We start from the raw sequence: 18,909 nt of genomic DNA, 5'->3' as shown, positions 1-18,909 counted from the left end.
AGAAAGGTTTGTACTCGAATATAATTTTTCTCAAAATTATATATATGTGTGGTATTTAATGTAATAATTAATGTAACAAGTTATCTATATTTTTCTTCTCTGTTTCTACTTAGGAGTGACTTCATTGTCTCTTCATCCTCCTTCTAACACACTAGATGTTAGAAATGGATTGACTCATGATACTACCCCAACAGACGTGTGCAAAGTGAGTTAATTTAATTGTTTATCACTAATTATAAGATCCTCTTGCAGCCAATAAGATCTGACTCCATCAAAGTCAAATGAAAACAATTGGCACTGCTTTTATTTTGAATTGGCATCTTCAGCCAGACTGACTTTGTGATAATGTCACTGTCAATGGGAAAAGAGTTGGGTTCCCTGGAGTTTTACCTTGGGCAACTATTGCTGTCATATGAGTAGCAGCCATGGTATGTCAGCATCTCATCTAAATATGAACATTTCTGTATAATTATTTTAAACAATTCTAAAATCAGCCCCCAAAGGAGGAGGTTCTCTGGAGTTTATACTGGTAGTCCCTGACCATAACTGGGACTGGCACTAAGTAAAACAGCTGTTAAGTGAAATGTCGCATGTCCATTGGGAAAGATTGAGGGCAAGAGAAGAATGGGACGACAGAGAATAAGGTGGCTGGATGGAGTCACTGAAGCAGCAGGTGTGAGCTTAAATGGACTCCAGAAGATGGTAGAGGACAGGAAGGCCTGGAGGAACGTTGTCCATAGGGTCGCGATGGGTCGGACACGACTTTGCAACTAACAGCCAACAACAACATCAACAACAACATATGTCCATGCTGACTTACATCAGTTCCAGTTGCAGGTGTTAAGCAAATCACCATGAGTCATTAAGCGTGATGTCATGTGACCATGACTTGCGAATTCCTGCTGACTTCCTCATTGACTTTGCTTGTTGGATGTCAGCTGTGAACCTTGCAAATGGGGACTGCATGATCCCAAGATGCCACTTCTGTTGTAAATGTACACTGGTTGTCAAGCATCCAAATTACAATCAAATTACCATGGGCGTGCTATGACGGCCATACCTTCAAGGACTGGTCATAAATCTCGTTCAGTGCTGTCATAGCTTTGAACGGTTGCTGAAAGAATGATTGGGATGTGAGGATTATCTGTATTTATTAGATGCATCATAATATCAGTTCTGCCTTAAAAATTAAGCTTTTTTTCTCTCTTAATTAGGCAGACCTTCATTTTATGAAGAAGATTCCTGTTGGAGCCGAAGCTGCAAATGTTTTAGTTGGAGAAGCAGATTTCTTGAAGCAACCTATTGTTGCCTTCTTACGCTTATCACCAGCTGTTCTTCTTCCAGGCATGACTGAGGTTCCCCTCCCTACGAGGTAAAATGTGGTAATGATGATGGGGATGTTTTGGGATAACTAATAGTACTGATACCTTCAAGTCACTGTTGATTCTTAGTGACTGCAGCTATGTAGTTTTCTTGGCAGTGCAACCGAAGTGATGGTTTACCACCTTTGGGGTTTCATTTTTTTTTACCTTCTCAATCTACCTAGCAGTAATTAGTGCTAATTTCACACTGCTTATCCACTACTAATATTATTTGTCACCTTGATTATTACACTTGAGCTTATGCTTGTAAATAATTTGTCCATGCCATTTAAAATTGTGTTTGTTGCAAACTTTGGAATGTTGCCTCCACTGAGTTCAGAAAAAAAAATAGTCATCCACTTTAGTAATTTTGTAATTTAGACTGAAGCTTTAAATTTTTTTTACCGTTTTGACTGTAATAAAAATCCAACTTTTTCAGTAGACTCAAGATAGGAAAAATTTAAACATTTATTTAGATGGCTGTGGATACTGCCTATTCTTACATTATTAAATCCTTTTTAAAAAGCTACGCCTACTACGAGGCATCCTATTAGAGGATCCATAAATATTCATACTTCAGTATTAAATATAGGTAATCCTCAAGATGCAACAGGCCATTTAGCAAATGTTAGAAATTACAGGCGACAACTCCCCAAAGCTACTTATGACCTCATTTAAAAATTAGGACAGCTGCAGTGGGCCTGGGTTGTTTGCCCTAATCAACCACCACAGGGTTGCTGCAGTGCCTTCCCAGCTCTCTCCCCCTATCCCACCCCACCGGAAACCTGCAGTAATTGGGCCTCCTCCTCACATCCCCATTGTGCCCCAGTTTTAACTTCTGAAGCTCTCCAGACCTCATGTTATGGAGGGAGGGCTGGTCATGAGACTCTGGGCCGCATTGTGGAGACCCAAATGCAGCAGCCATTTTGTCCCTGCCCACAAACAGGTGGGGACAAAATGATGGCCACCAGACAAACTACTTTGTTTTGCTACCTTAGGCCTGCACAGTGCTGCAGGAGCTTCTGAAGCTGCAGCACTGGGCAGAGCTTGTTAAGGCAGCAAAACAAAGCACTGTGTCCCATGCGGCAACGATCCAAATGCATCCGCCATTTAGTCCCTGCCCATAAACTAGTGGGGACAAAATGGTGGCCGCCAGACAAACTGCTGCTTTTTGCTGCCTTGGAGAGCTCTCCACAATGCTGAAGAAGCTTCTGAATTCTTCTGCAGCATTGCGCAGAGCTGGTGAAGGCAGCAAAATGAAGCAGTTTGTCCCCAGGCAGTGCAGCAGCAACCCCAGATGCGGCCACCATGTTGTCAGTGGGACAAAACGGTGGCTGCTTTCAGAACTGTGCCATGTGGCTATGCAAAGAAGAAAGTCATCCCAGTTCTCTGGAAGGCCTCGGAGCTCTTCAAAAGGTAAGGAGCGAGAAGGGTGTTTTGCTTAGGGAAATGGGAATCAGGCTTAAGGCCTGTGAGGAGTCAGTGGAAGTGGGAAAAGACCCAAGAGGCAGGAAGTGGAGCATGAAGCATGTCAGGGTAGGGGATGCCTTGGGAGAGTATATTACATTAATGTGCATTAATGTTTATCTACATATACTGTATAATACAAAATTTTGTGATTTTTTTTCCATGGATGTCATCAATATCTAGTAATTTCTGGAGGAGGAGATATGTAGCAAATCACTAACCGACATAGGAAAAGCATGTGTGTGCATGCAGAATGCCTATACACAGGAAAGTGAAGATTTCACGTAAATGCACATACATTGGGCATAACCTGTGTACACTCTTCAGAAAACATATGCGCTGATATACAGGAAGAAAGCATATGTTTGTTTCTTGTAATGTGCTAGGAGTGCTCTCCCAGATAAATTATACAAAATCTTTCAGATCAACCAGTGCCCAGTTAGAAAGGCCCGTCCTTTTTGTTCCTATTCTGCTCAGGATTTTGTTTTGCATTGACTGAATCCAGAAAGGTATGTGATCTAAATGGAAAGGAGATAGGTTTACCTCCTACCTTCCCCCTCCCCCCCCAAAAAAAGTTGAAGATGTCTTATGGACAAGAGACTGAATGTAGGCAGGACTTTAGTGTAAACAACACAGAGCTTGGTGGGTTCAGTAGGGAGTAGGGAGCCTTGGTGGAGCAGTGGGCTAATGCCTCCTTAAGTAACACCAGCTGCCTGCAATTAGTGCAGGTTCGCATCCCACCAGGCTCAAGGTTGAGTCAGCCTTCCATCCTTCCGAGGTAGGTAAAATGAGGACCCAGATTGTTGGGGGCAATAAGCTGACTTTGTAATAATGCCGCTTGGGGTGTGTGTGAAAGCCCTAATAAGCAGGCATATACATAGAATGAAGGCTACTGCTAAGCTTGTAAGCCGCCCTGAGTCTTCGGAGAAGGGCGGGATATAAATGGAATTAAAATTAAAAAATTAAAATTAAAATTAATTTCATCTTCAGCACAATTTCATCTTCAGCTGCACACTTGGAGAAAAGTTTCATTGTTCTGGAAGATCTTGGAAAGGCCTTTTGAAGACTTTTTCTTTTCTTTAATTGGACAGGGTCTGTCTCATTTAAATGAGACATAGTTTCCAAACGGCTTAAAATGTTTGATTTATATTGCAGACATTTTTTTCCCCTATTTCTCTTTTAATGACTAGGTTCTTGTTTGTCTTGCTGGGTCCGGTAGGGAAAGGACAGCAATACCATGAGATTGGAAGGTCAATGGCTACCCTCATGACTGACGAGGTAAGTGAAGTATGCATCATTTCACTCTATACAGCAGAGTTTCTTAACCTTTGCATGGCTGTCTGGGGAATTCTGGGAGTTGAAGTCCAGGTTTCCTAAAGTTGTCAAGGTTGAGAAGCACTGCGGGCCCGTTCACATTGTTTTGAAAGAGCTATACATAAAAGGACACCAACAGAGTCATAAAAGTCAGAAGTAATGACCCACACACTCCAAATAAAGCATTAGTAAACACATAGTAGAATTGTTTTTAGTGATGCACACTCCCCTTTTAATATTTACATGACTTGGTTCATGTATTGTAGTAACCCATATTATGTGTTACTTAGCTTTCCATTCATATACTATATAATCACAGCCAGCTTTGTTCTTGTTTTTAATGGGCCACAGTTAGACAGCTGTAGTTTAGGATGACTGGTACACTCAGCTAAGGGAAAAATGTTTGATTCTGGTGGGAAATTATGCAAGGATGCTATTTCATATGTATCTATATATTGTTCCACATTCAAGGTAGATTATTTTAAAGTTTCGCTTGTTTTACCAGAATAGTTGTCCAGACAATCAAAGATGCTGTTTGAGAGAATACAGTATATGGGGAAATTAGAATTGATTTAGCTATTGTGTGTAAGGAAGTATCATGATTAATGCATTTTCTCTTGGTCTTGTGTATCTATAGGTTTTCCATGATGTTGCTTATAAAGCCAAGGATCGAAGTGATCTTTTAGCTGGCATTGATGAGTTTCTAGATCAGGTGACTGTGCTGCCACCTGGGGAATGGGACCCATCAATCAGAATTGAGCCACCTAAAAGCATTCCTTCCCAGGTAAACTGTGGCCTACTTCTTTAGCTCAATAAAACAAAATGGTAATATTTTTAAAATATCAAGTCTGATATGGGGGATAAAGTTAAAGGTAAAGGTTCCCCTGCACATGCGTGCTAGTCGTTTCCAACTCTAGGCGCCAGTGCTCATCTCCGTTTCAAAGCTGAAAAGCCAGAGCTTGTCTGAGGACATCTCCGTGGTCATGTGGCCGGTATGACTAGACGCCAAAGGCACACGGAACGCTGTTACCTTCCCACCTTAGTGCTCCCTATTTTTTTACTTGCATTTTTACGTGCTTTTGAACTGCTAGGTTGGCAGAAGCTGGGATGAGTAACAGGTACTCGCTCTGCTACGTGGCACTTGGGATTCGACCCGCCAAACTGCCGACCTTCTGATCGACAAGCTCAGCGTTCTAACCCACTGAGCCAGTGTGTCCCTTTTGATATGGGGGATACTACAGTATCTGTAAACTAGATGGGTAGAATCATAGCACAATACATATATGTTTGTCATTTATTAGCTGATACCTAGAGAGTTGTCTCAGCTTTTTGGCCTGTTGCAATTGCAAGGGAAGAGAAATGATCCTGTTTGCCTAGTGGAAGCTATATCAACAATAAGGCAACTGTGTGCAAATAAAATTGCAGGTAGCCCTTGACCTGAGACCATAATTGAGCCCAAACTTTCTATTGCTAAGAGACATTGTTAAGTGAGCTTTGCCCCATTTTATGATGTTAAACTAGCTAGTCATATTACGATCTTAACTTAAACTAGCTAGTCATTTTATGTTAGAAAAGCTGATCAGATGGCCCTGAGACAGTGCAACCATCATAAATGTGAACGAGTTGCCAAGTGTCCAGATTTTGTTCAGGTGACCCTGGGGATGCTGCAACGGTTGTGAGTGTGAAAAATTGTTATGTCACTTTTTTCAGTGCTGTTGTAATGTTGAACGGTCACTAAATGAATGATTGTAAATCGAGGACTACCTGTGTGGCATTTATACGGCTTTTGGTACACAAGCAGTGTTGTAACCACAAGATTAGGCTTAGCCTCCATTTTGATGTTGAGTTTTCTTTATTTTTTAAAAAGGCCACTGTGTCTTTGATTCAAAAGCCAGAAGAATCAAGTTAATTTGTCAGTTTTCCTTTTCATTAGGATAAGAGGAAGATCCCTGGAGCGCGAAAGTTATCTAATGGAAAGCTTTGTGATGATGAAATGGAGGATCACATGGGGCCGGAGCTCCAGAGAACAGGAAAGTGAGTCCTGGGAGTTTTGTGTGGCTGCCCCTGAAGCAGCGGATAAGCCATCTTTTTACTAGCTAGTACTGCATTTTAAAAGGTATTTGACCTCTGTGGCCTGCAGGGGGCATGGCCAGTGCCATCAGTGGCATCAGCGCAATAGAGCGGCTTAAATTATTGACTAATTTTGTGGATGCTTCAAAAGGTTAAATGTCTCTAGCTTAAGATGCTGATTTTCTCTCTGGAATAATAATAATAATAATAATAATAATAATAATAATAATAATAATAATAATAATAATAATAATAATAATAATAATAATAATTATTATTATTTGCCCAATTCAGTCCTTATTATAATGAGGTAGATGGGCGTTTAAGAAGTGTTAAATATAAATAAATAAAGGAAACAACTTCTCCCAAATTTTAAGGCTTTCATTTTGCCCTGTGCTACTACAGACTGCATGCAAGAGTTTTGCACAGTTGCAGAAGTGGTGTTTGCGGGCCGTGTACTGGCCAAACTTACTAAAGGAAATTTCCCCATCTTTCATTACAAGTGCTCTATAAACTCAGGGACGGACACCTTATGAACTAGGCACAGATAGTCCTCAACTTACAACCACAATTAGGACAGAATTTCTGTTACTGATCAGGACAGTTGTTAAGTGAGTAACGCCCAGTTTTACAACCTATTTTGCGATGGTTGCTAAGTGAATCACATTTAATAATAATAATAATAATAATAATAATAATAATAATAATAATAATAATAATAATAATAATAATAATAATAATAATTTAAGTGAGTTATGCTGTTGTTAAGCAAATTTGGCCTCCCACATTGACTCTACTTGTCGAAAGCCACTTGAGAAGTGGCGATTACATGGCCCTGGGATGCTTGGAACCATTATAAATACACGCTGGTTACAAAGTGCCCAGATTTTGATCACATGACCGTGGGAATGCTGTGGGAGTTGTAGTTGTGTCGACCAATCATCAGTCACTTTTTCAGTGCCACTGTAACTTTAAACAGTTGTATGTCTATGACAGGGGTAGGCAACCTTGATTCTTTTATGACTCGTGGACTTCAACTCCCAAAATTCCTGAGCCAGCCACGCTGAGGGAAAAGGGAGAGATTTCCAAGCTGAGCCATGCTGGCTCAGGAATTCTGGGAGTTGAAGTCCATGAGTCATAAAAGAGCCAAGGTTGCCTACTCCTGGTCTAGGAGTACTTGTAGTAGATTTAGGATAGCGACATCTGGGCAACTTTTGAAGAATTGGTCCAGATCACTTTTGCTAGCACCAAGAACTATAATGAGAAAGAAAGCTTCTGGTAATATGGAACAGGGGAATCTCAGTTTGAATCAGATACAAGCCTATAAATCAGAATTGTGGACAAATAATGGGATGAATATGTCAAAGAGCTGCCGCTCCACTTTCAATATTATGTGTTGGGAAATGGTTTGTCTTTGGCTATGTTGTTGTTGTATTTAACTCACTGCTGTGAATCCAACACATCTTAGAAATTTCTGTCTTTGCTTTGCAGGCTCTTTGGTGGCTTGATCTTGGATATAAAACGGAAAGCTCCTTGGTACTGGAGCGACTATAGAGATGCTTTGAATTTGAAGTGTTTAGCTTCCTTTCTCTTCCTGTATTGTGCCAGCATGTCTCCTGTGATCACCTTTGGGGGGCTGCTTGGAGAAGCAACAGATGGAGAAATAGTAAGAACGTTTACCCTCTTCCTTTTATGTGCTATGAATAATTGTCAAGGTAGGTGACAACAAAACCTATGTTACAAAAGCAGTGGACATTTAACCTCACCACTGCTGGTCTGTATACTATTTTGCATTAGTTAGAATGGGTCACAGTTCCAAACTATTGGTGTATTTTTTCCCCCAGCAAGGTTTTAAGTGGATGGTGATCCATTCACATACACAGAATTTTACAAGGGCCTCAGATCTTCCTGCACTTTCTATGTTTTTCTAACAGGAAGATATTGGTGGAGCAGCTTCAGCGTGCCTAATGATTAGAAGTACAAGGCACTCTTGACGCAAAATTACCCCATTCATATTCTGTGTCCTGTTAATAGAATTTTAAAGCACCCCTACAGAATGTGGCTTTCAGATATTCATTTCTGATAGAAGGCACATTTCATAATTACTTTTTTGAAACAGGCGATTAAAATTAGTTATCTGGATATATTTCAACCCATCTTTCATATCCACAGATATATCCTGGACAGTTTTATTTGTTCATTCATTCATTCATTCATTCATTCATTCATTCATTCATTCATTCATTCATTCATTCATTCATCTCTACAATGTTTATGGGTGGATTGCAGTTTTTAGGGGAGGCTAATGTTCCGAACATAAATTAAAGAAAGGTACGGTAGCTAGTTAGAACATTGATTTTCAGTAGAGGTTAATTTGAGAAGTACCTTCCATTTCAGAAGATAAGCTGAATTTGCCAACGTTGTCATTTTTCTCAATGTGGCTATGTGACATAATAATATTAATAATAATAATAATAATAATAATAATAATAATAATAATAATAATAATAATAATAATAATAAAGTTGGAAGGGACCTTGGAGGTCATCTAGTCCAACCCCCTGCTCAGGCAGGAAACCTTATACCATTTCAGGCAAATGGCTGTCCAGTCTCTTCTTAAAAACCTCCAGTGTTGGAGCATTCACCACCTCTGGAGGCAGGTTGTTCCACTGGTTAATTGTTCTAACTGTCAGGAAGTTTCTCCTTAGTTCTAGGTTGCTTCTCTCCTTGACTAGTTTCCATCCGATGCTTCTTGTCCTGCCTTCAGGTGCTTTGGAGAATAGCTTGACTCCCTCTTCTTTGTGGTAGCCCCTGAGATATTGGAACACTGCTATCATGTCACCCCTCACCCTTCTCTTCATTAAACTACACATACCCAATTCCAGCAACCGTTCCCTATATGTTTTAGCCTCCAGCCCCCTAATCATCTTTGTTGCTCTTCTCTGTACCCTTTCTAGAGTCTCGACATCTTTTTTACATCGTGGTGACCAAAACTGGATGCAGTATTCCAGGTGTGGCCTTACCAAAGCATTGTAAAGTGGTATTAGTACTTCACTTGATCTTGATTCTATCCCTCTGTTAACGCAGCCTAGCACTGTGTTGGCTTTTTTGGCAGCTGCAGCACACTGCTGGTTCATATTGAAGTGATTGTCTACTAAGACTCCGAGATCCCTCTCACAGTTACTACTATTGAGCAAGGTACCACCTATACTATACCTATGCATTTGATTTTTCCTGCCTAAGTGTAGAACCTTACTTTTTTCACCATTGAATTTCATTTTGTTAGATAGTGCCCAGTGTTCGAGTCTGTCCAGATCCTTCTGTTTCTTAAGCCTATCTTCTGGAGTATTGGCTATTCCTGCCAGCTTGGTGTCGTCTGCAAATTTGATGAGTTCCCCATCTATCCCCTCATCCAAATCATTAATGAAGATGTTGAAGAGCACTGGGCTCAGAACAGAGCCCTGGGGCACCCCACTACACACTTCCTTCCATGTAGATGCGGTTCCATTGAGGACCACATGCTGAGTACGGCCTGTCAGCCAGCTACGAATCCATCTGGTGGTGATGCTATCTGACCCACATTTTTCTATCTTATCAAGTAGTAAGTTGTGATCTACTTTATCGAATGTGTTACTGAAGTCCAAGTAAATTATATCTACAGCATTCCTCTGGTCCACTAGTTTTGTCACTTGGTCAAAGAATGTAATAAGATTTGTCTGGCATGATCTGTTTTTGACAAACCCATGTTGACTTTTAGTGATGACTTTGTTTGCATCAAGGTGTTCGCTGATTTGTTGTTTGATTATCTTTTCCAGAATCTTCCCAGGTATTGAGGTCAGGCTGATAGGTCTGTAATTTCCTGGATCCATTTTTTTCCCTTTTTTGAAGATGGGAACTACATCAGCTCTCTTCCAGTCCTCTGGTAGTTCCCCAGTGCTCCAGGATCTTTGAAAAATATAGTTCAGTGCCAGCACAAGTGCTGCTTTTTCCCACATCACAACAGATCTCTCTCCTTTAATTAAAAGTAAAAGTGTGGAGGAAGGAGAAAGTGAATTTAGATGCCCGTAAGTAGAGTTCAACTCCTGCCAACTTCTTGTGGCCCTGACCCCCGCGCCTGTCCTAACCGAGGAAGAGGACTCTGAGGATGATGGGGAGGAACTGGCAAGGCCTCCCTCTCTGGGGCCCTCCTCTCTGGCAAGGCCTCTGTCTCCATCTGGAGGCCGAGAGGAACAGCCGGGGAGCAGCCAGGTTGGGCGGGTGCTTGAACAGCTGCAGCAGTCTAGCGAAGATGAGTCATGGCTAGACCCTCGAGAAGGACGCAGGGCCAAGTGTCTGCAGCAACGTAGGTTAGGTAGGAGGGCCAGGGAGTAGCTGAGTCATTGAGCCACACGCCATAAGGTATAAAGGGGGTGTGGCTGGTCTCAGAACTTTGTGACGAACAATAGTTTAAACAACTTCTGGTCACATCTTTGGAACTCTGCTTCGTGTTTGAAACCCTGGTCTGCATTCTTGGCAACGCTTCTTTACATCTGCTACTGGACTGTTTACTTGGATGTTATCTCATTCCAGCTGAAGTTTGAGGTAACGAGCCTATTTTGCTGCCAAGGCCTTATCAGAAGGCAATTAACTAAAGTCTGTAGAATTAACTCTTGCTAGTCTTGTCTGTTTGTATTCCGGGAGGGGGGAACAGAACACAACTGGAAGAACCAAAGCTTATCACCTTGACTTGTCTTCAGTGGTATCTCATTGAGAGAGGAAATTAAAGCAATTTAATTAAGTACCCTGTTTTCTGAATCCTAAAGGGAGAGTGGCTGCATGTACTGTTAGTCTAACCCATTGCGAGCTCTTCTCTTCTTTTGTTTGTGCTTAAACCTGCAGAGTGCTATGGAATCCTTGCTTGGAGCTTCACTGACTGGAGTGGTCTACTCTCTCTTTGCTGGCCAGCCTCTCACCATCCTGGGAAGTACCGGACCAGTACTGGTTTTCGAGAAAATTTTATACAAGTTCTGCAAGTAAGGCTATGTATTTTTTGCAAGGGATGATGATGGTGGTGATGATGAATCAAACTGAGATAAATTAACCTATTTCTAACTGCTGACCTCTCCATCCTCTTTTATAAAACGAAACAAAATACGAGTACAGTTAGGCAGCAGTATTATAGGCTGGGACTCATTTGAATGCTTAGAAAGCCTGAAAAGCTAGTAGGGTAGAAAATGTGAAATTCTGATACGGTTATGATGCATGTAGTTGGATGTATTATACTGTATCTGAAGAGAAATAGTATCCCATCCCCTTCCACTTCCTAGGAATAATTATGGTTAGTATTTTCAACCCAAGTGCTAATTGTGAGCAGTTATTTCTCTCCTCCCTTCAGATTCAAACCCTGGCTCTGATGGATAACAACAGCTCCACATCCAGAATAGTAGACAGAGGTAATCTAATCTGGAATGCTGGCAGATTCCTATTAAAACATATGTGGCCAAAAATATTACAGGCTTTTAAAAGGTGCCACATTGCCTGGGAGTTCCCTTATTATTTCTTCAATGGATTATTCCACTCATATTCTGTGAACTCCAATTCCTACTTAAATCACTGTGGATTTAATCGGAAGGTTTCATGGCTTGTGAGAAATAGGTTGAATGAAGAGAATGGATGAACTGCTTCTTTATCATTTATCCAATTTTGAATTTGAAACTAATGAAGGGTGTTGTTGTTTTTTAAAGCTTTGTAATGATTCTAGGGTGGAAATCTTAGAATGCTTAAGGTGCTGTAGATGGCGATCATTTATCAGTAATCAACCCATATCAATATATATAGTTTTCAGCCATTACAGGCAGTCCTTGCTTACTGACCACTTGTTCAGTGACTGTTCAAGGTTACAACAGTACTGAAGAAGGAAACTTGAGACCAGTCTTGAAGTTGTAGCTGTTGCTGCATCTCTGCAATTATGTGATTCCTATTTGTGACCTTCATGGCCAGCTACTGACAAGCAAAAGGTCAATGGGGAATCCAGCAGAGAATTGCAAGTCACAGTCATGCAATGTTACATTTAATGACAGGTGATTAGCTTAATGGCCACAGCTGATGTAAGTCGAGCATGGTCATTATCATAAATATGAGTCAGTTGCCAAGCGTCCGAATTTTGATCACGTGATCATGGGGATGCTGCAATGGTTGTAAGTGTGAAAAACGGTCATAAGTCACTTTTTTCAGTGCCATTGTAAATTTGAATGGTTGCTAAATGAACTGTTGTAAGTCAAGGACTATCTGTATTGTCACTTTCTATAGAAAGAATAGGAGTTGAGAAAAGATCTTGATCAATTAATGGCTAATGAAGCTTAACAATTTCTGCATTTCAATACTTTTACAATTTTATGATCTGAATGATTTCAGCATGCAATGTTCCTTATTTCTTATCTTTGGCACATCTTTGCAGAGACTATAAGCTTTCTTATCTTGCTCTACGAACCTGCATTGGCTTGTGGACGACAGTCATGTGCCTCTTGCTTGTGGCCACCGATGCTAGCTCTCTGGTCTGCTACATCACTCGGTTTACAGAAGAAGCTTTTGCCTCTTTGATCTGCCTCATTTTCATTTTTGAGGCCATAGAGAAGCTGTTTAAGCTGGGAAGGACTTACCCATTTTACATGGATAGCAATCTGGACCATCTGACCTTGTATTAGTGAGTTGGTGTTGTTGTTTTTTTCTATTTCAAACAAAAAAATGGCATACACACACACACACACACTTCATATATTTATTTATTTATTTATTAGTTGAATTTATATACCGCCCTATTCCCGAAGGACTCAGGGCAGTTCACAGGGCAAGGTAAAAACAATACAAAAGAGAGAATAAAATTAAATTAAATTAATACAGCCCACAATTAAGATAACATTAAAAATTAAAATTAAAATTTAATTTAATTTAATTTAATTTAATTTAATTTAATTATTTAATTTAATTTAATTTAATTTAATTATTTAATTTAATTTATATAACTTATATATATACTTCATATATATAAATCCACCAACTGGTGTAAGATTCCTTATTGTGCAGAAATAGCAATTGTTCTTAGACTTATATACTACCCCCACAGTGCTTTACAACACTCCCTGGGTGGTTTACAATGTCATCATATTGCCCCCAACAATCTGGGTCCTCATTTTACCAATCTTGGAAGAATGGAAGGCTGGGTTAACTGTGAGCCCTGTCAGGACTGAACTCCGGGCTGTGGGCAGACTTAGCCTGCAATACTGCATTCTAACCAACAGAGCTTCCTAAATAAGAAATAAAAGAAAGCCATTATCACCTAACAATAGTTACATAAGAGCTAGTGTACAATAGGTTCACTGGAGCAGCTAGGGCCTTGCAATGAAAGTTTGAGGTCGTATGTAGCATGAATGGGCAATTTAGGTGTCAGGGGTGTCAAACTGCTGGCCCGCGGGCTGGACACGTCATCTGGAAGCTGTGCCCACCCTATTGCCGGCAATGGCAAAACTGTCCTATACGTCTCGCGACATGACGTGACGTTGCGAGTTTGACATGTCTGCTCTAAGTTGAACCCCCTGTTTGAGCTCCAAAAGTGAGAGGCCTGCACAGGTTGTCCTGTATTTGTGATACCTTCTTGACTCACTCCTTGTCCTTCTTGAGCGAGGACAGCTGGTGATAGCCTTTTTTATGTTTGCTTGACTAAGATCTTGCTTCTTCTGTATCATAGAGAATACAGCAAGAATGCTTTTTGAGGCTCAACAAAGATAAGTTGAGCTCCTTTTAAGAAAACACTGAGGGGAGCAGTACATGTAATTAGTATGCATGGCTCTATTGTCCACACAATTTATTCTATAATTTGCGCAAGCCTGAGCAATGATTCTCTCACAGATTCCTTAATGCATTGGAAGAAGCTCAGTGTTCCCTTTGATACTGGGGGGATGACTTATGGAGCAAATAATTAAAATTTGGATAGGGTTGATTTGGTCAAAAGAGATAGTTGAGATTCTTCAGACAATTCCTATATTATTAAAATGAAGTTGTGCTTTCACATAATTGTTGTTTAATTTTGTCTTTGATTAATAAAGATTGAAATACTTTTTAAAAGTCTGCAGTGTGTAAAACATTTTGAATCCAGCTGCCTCAAATGGGTCCCCCCCTCCTTTTTGATCCTGGAATAGTTGTTATAAAACAACTGTTTTACATTGACACAGGTTGTGGTTGTCATAGGGAAAATAGGAGGAGGAAACATTAGTGTGCTGAATTTATTCAATAATGGCAAGATTCAAATCAGAACAAGTCAATGGAAACTTTAAAAATTGAGAATTGAGCTTTCAGAAGTAAACATGATTTTACGTGTGATGCTCATTAACCCTTTCCTGTGCCCACTAGCTGCAGATGTGGAGCTCCTACAAATCCCAGTAATGATACCCTGATGTACTGGAACAGCCAAATGATCGATCCTTCAAAAGTTGCCTGGGGTAATCTCACCGTCTCTGTAAGTATATGAGCTTGACACTTGCATGGTTGACAAAATGATTTCTGTGATTCATGGATTAGAATGGAACATTAGTCTTTCCAAAAGAGATGAAGGGTTACATGCATTTCTTTTCCACAAAACCAGTGATGGAGGGAAGGGAAGTAATTTTGATGGGAAGACCTGGGTATATTAGGAATTGGTAATAGGAATATTTTCTTGATTCAGTTCCTTCTTTTCTTTTAAAATGTAAGGTGGCATATTAAGCAGAGAAGTCTATTTAAAAAGCATTGAGCTTTTGCCCTCACAGGTTGGATTGTGAGCCTGACTGGATGTCAGAAATGGGATAGTGTAGAATTATGAGGGTGGCTGTTAGCTAGAGATCTCTGCAAAGAGTTATTTATTTTAATTTTTTTATTTTAATCCCATTTATATCCCACCCTTCTCCGAAGACTCAGGGCGGCTTACAATTTAAGCACAAACCAATGTGCTTAGCAATAGCCTTCATTCTATGTATATGCCTGCTTATTAGGGCTTTCGCCCCCCCAAGTGGCATTATTACAAAGTCAGCTTATTGCCCCCAACAATCTGGGTCCTCATTTTACCTACCTCGGAAGGATGGAAGGCTGAGTCAACCTTGAGCCTGGTGGGATGCGAACCTGCACTAATTGCAGGCAGCTGGTGTTACTTAAGGAGGCATTAGCCCACTGCTCCACCAAGGCTCTTGATATTGCAAATCACTAGGGATAGACATGTGATGTTGACTGTACTTTACTTGATTTGCTTCAATATATTTAATTTTTTAAAGAGAGTAAATACATTCATGGAATAATTATCTAGCTACTTGCTACATTTGCTAAAGGAAACCCTAAAGTAACCAGATCCTTGGCCTAAATTCAGTACGTTTTCCCTTTTCTTCCTGTTTATTTTGATAATTGAAGTTCTAAGGCTAAGCCATTAATCCTTTTTTTGGTCTTGAGTCAGTGAAAGAACTTGTAGACCTTTGAAAAGTAGTAATTACTGTATCCTTTCAACAGCAACAATTATTGGTTAATGTTCTGAAGTTGGCTGGGCATATATGTATTTTGTTCTTCATATGCTTGTCATATGTTATGCTGCTGATTATCCAAATAATAATTAAGCAATGTCACTGCATAATATTTGTTGAACTATATAAACTTCCGTGCGCTTATATTTGTTTCACACTTTGACATTAGGACTAATAAATCCGACAAATTCAATATGTCTGCATGTACCTTTAAGTGGGACAGATTTTTTTATGAACGATACGTTCAGACTAATCAATTCTTCTTTTGGTTTTAATGTAGAAGATGTGAATATATGAGGGCAATTCAGAAATAAACCTCCGTTTGGTTATCAATGACAGACATTGATGTTTTTTATCCCCCCCCACCATAGCCCAGATAGAAGGAGAGTGCAAAACTTGGGTTGAAACTTAACATTAAGAAAACCAAGATCATGGCATCTGGCCCTCTCAATTCCTGGCAAATAGATGGGGAAGAAATGGAGGTAGTGACAGATTTTATTTTCCTGGGCTCCAAGATCACTGCAGACGGGGACTGTAGCCAAGAAATTAAAAGACGCTTGCTCCTGGGGAGGAAAGCCATGGCAAATCTAGACAGCACACTAAAAAGCAGAGACATCACCCTGTCAACAAAAGTGCGTATAGTCAAGGCTATGGTCTTCCCAGTTGCAATGTATGGCAGTGAAAGTTGGACCATAAGAAAGGCTGAGCGCCAAAGAATTGAGGCCTTTGAACTGTGGTGCTGGAGAAGACTCCTGCGAGTCCCTTGGACTGCAAGGCGATCAAACCGGTCAGTCCTAGAGGAGATCAATCCTGACTGCTCTTTAGAAGGCCAGATTCTGAAGCTAAAACTCAAGTACTTTGGCCACCTAATGAGAAGGAAGGACTCACTGGAGAAGAGCCTAATGCTGGGAAAGGTTGAGGGCAAGAGAAGAAGGGGACGACAGAGAATGAGGTGGCTGGATGGAGTCACTGAAGCAGTAGGCGCGAGCTTAAATGGACTCCAGAAGATGGTAGAGGACAGGAAGGCCTGGAGGAATGTTGTCCATAGGGTCGCGATGGGTCGGACACGACTTCGCAGCTAACAACAACAACAACACTACTACTAAGGAATTTCAAACCTTGTGAGATGTTATGACAGGTGCCTCAATTTGAATGGCGATTATGTCGAAAAGTAATGTAATGTAGTTTTCTAATGTGTATAATAAAAGTTCTGTATCTGTGAGTGTCTGTCATTGATAACCAAATGGAGGTTTATTTCCAAATTGCCCTCGTACCATATGTCATTTTAATTTCATTTTAATTTCCACCCCTGATATGCTTTACTCTGATGCTAAATTTTAAACACTTCTTTTATGCATGCATTGACAACATTCTGGATTTTAAACTTATTATTTTCCCCAAAGCATTATTAAATGTGTACAGTTGCATCTAAATGTTCTTGTTGCTTGGGAACAGAACACTACATTTAACTGAAATTAAGATCTAATTTCAGTTCTTGTATGACGTTTTCTTCATTTGAGAATTAGGAGCCTTAATGTATTCAGATGTTTACTATAGTTTATTCACAGCTAGCCCCATTTCTTTGCTGAAGACACTGTACTTTTTGCTACTTCTTAATTTTTTTTGTCCAATCAGCAATGTCAGGAGATGCATGGAGAATTCATTGGATCTACATGTGGAGCCAAAGGACCTCTCACCCCTGATGTTCTTTTGTGGTGCTGCATCTTGTTCTTTACTACTTATATTTTGTCGAGCACACTGAAGAAATTTAGGAGCAGTAAATATTTTCCCACAAAAGTAAGTAGATGCCAGCAGCTTAACACTAGTTTGAAACCCTGACTAATTCCTACTGTCTGCTTTTCTTTATGATGGTGTCTAGCCAGATGGATTTCCTCGAATGCATAACTACCTCTAGGTGAGATGGGTGGCATATACATTGAAATAAATAAATTAATAAATACCATTGCTGGAAATTGAAGGGAATCTCTCCCCTCATTTCTAGGCACTGGAGCCAATCTGCATTCAGATGGAAGTCTAGTTCCCATTGTTTTTCTGTTTTTCATTATCTTACCTACAGATTGCAGTCTTGAGAGTCAGTGTTATCCCTGGGTTGGGAAGAGAATATCTCCAATATACCAATTAAAGGGGAACAGTGGTGGGAGGAGGATATGTGTCTGCCTTCTCCTTCCAGATACCCCAGAGGAAATTGTTGGTCCCTGTAAGAAGCAGAAAGCTGGGCTAAGAAGGTCATTGGCCAGATTTATTTAAAACATTTGTATAGCTGCCAATCTTAAAAACAACTCTTAAGTGGCTCACAACCAATAAAATAATACAAATACAGTATAAAACCAACAGCAACAAAACAGAAAACCAAAAACCTGGTGCTACAGCCATACTTGATTGCAGCCACATTCTTCTCCCACTCTAACCCCATCCTGTCCCAACGTCTGGGGGAAGAGCCAGGTTTTAAATGGTCTCTGGAAGGATAAACGGATAGGAACCTGTCAGTTCTCAAGGGGGGGGGGAGAGTGTTCCATTGGGCAGAGTTTGCAATGGAAAAGACATGCTTGTCGGAATCCATTAGATGGCAGGGTTTAAGAGAAGAGATCCAGAGTGTTTCCATCTGGTGGGATGCACAGATGTCCTCAAGCAGAGATGATCCTGTAGACAACCTGGTTCCATGCCACGTAGGGCTTTCAAAATAAAACAATAACCAGCATCTTAAATTGCACTTGGACAAAAACTGGGAGTAAGTACCGCTCACATAACAGGGTTGTCCTGTGGACGAACCTAGGAATGTCTGACACTTGTGAGTTCCACCGCATTCTGGACCAGTTGTAACTTCCAGGTCGTCTTCAAGGGCAGCCTTATATTGAGCATGTTGTAATAATCCAAATAGGAAGTAAGCAAGACATGAGTGATCGTGAGGTAAGCCTCCTGGTTCAGGAAAGAGCACAGTTGGGCAGAAGATGTATCTATGGGAAGCCTGCCCCTTTCCGCCAGAGTTACCACCCTCTTGCCAAGCAGTAGACACAAGTCCAGGAGAATTCCCAAATTATACATCAGTTTTCTCCGATGAGTCGAAGATGTCATATCTCCAGGCCCCAAAGGGCCAAAAACCAAAAGCCACCCCATCTTCCCAGGATTGAGTCAAGGTCAATTCCTCTCTATCCATACCT

The 18,909-nt window shown here is 40.5% G+C and overlaps 1 protein-coding gene across 1 annotated transcript in view; it reads left to right on the top strand.

The window, feature by feature from the left end:
- Window positions 1–18,909, top strand: part of SLC4A8 (solute carrier family 4 member 8) — a gene marked incomplete at its 5' end in the record, with an annotated part of 108,312 nt that overhangs the window by 68,971 nt on the left and 20,432 nt on the right. The window contains 10 exons of the mRNA XM_081316605.1: window positions 117–205; window positions 1,215–1,372; window positions 4,019–4,106; window positions 4,780–4,926; window positions 6,076–6,176; window positions 7,704–7,878; window positions 11,091–11,224; window positions 12,649–12,894; window positions 14,598–14,703; window positions 17,366–17,527. Of these exons, the coding sequence (XP_081172731.1) occupies window positions 117–205; window positions 1,215–1,372; window positions 4,019–4,106; window positions 4,780–4,926; window positions 6,076–6,176; window positions 7,704–7,878; window positions 11,091–11,224; window positions 12,649–12,894; window positions 14,598–14,703; window positions 17,366–17,527 (1,406 nt within the window). The remainder of the gene's footprint in view (window positions 1–116; window positions 206–1,214; window positions 1,373–4,018; window positions 4,107–4,779; window positions 4,927–6,075; window positions 6,177–7,703; window positions 7,879–11,090; window positions 11,225–12,648; window positions 12,895–14,597; window positions 14,704–17,365; window positions 17,528–18,909) is intronic.

Source organism: Vipera berus, assembly GCF_964194415.1.
Source record: "Vipera berus genome assembly, chromosome: 2".
Lineage (NCBI taxonomy): Eukaryota > Metazoa > Chordata > Lepidosauria > Squamata > Viperidae > Vipera > Vipera berus.
Note: the sequence above shows the minus strand (reverse complement) of the source record. Positions and strands in the feature narration are given on the sequence as shown.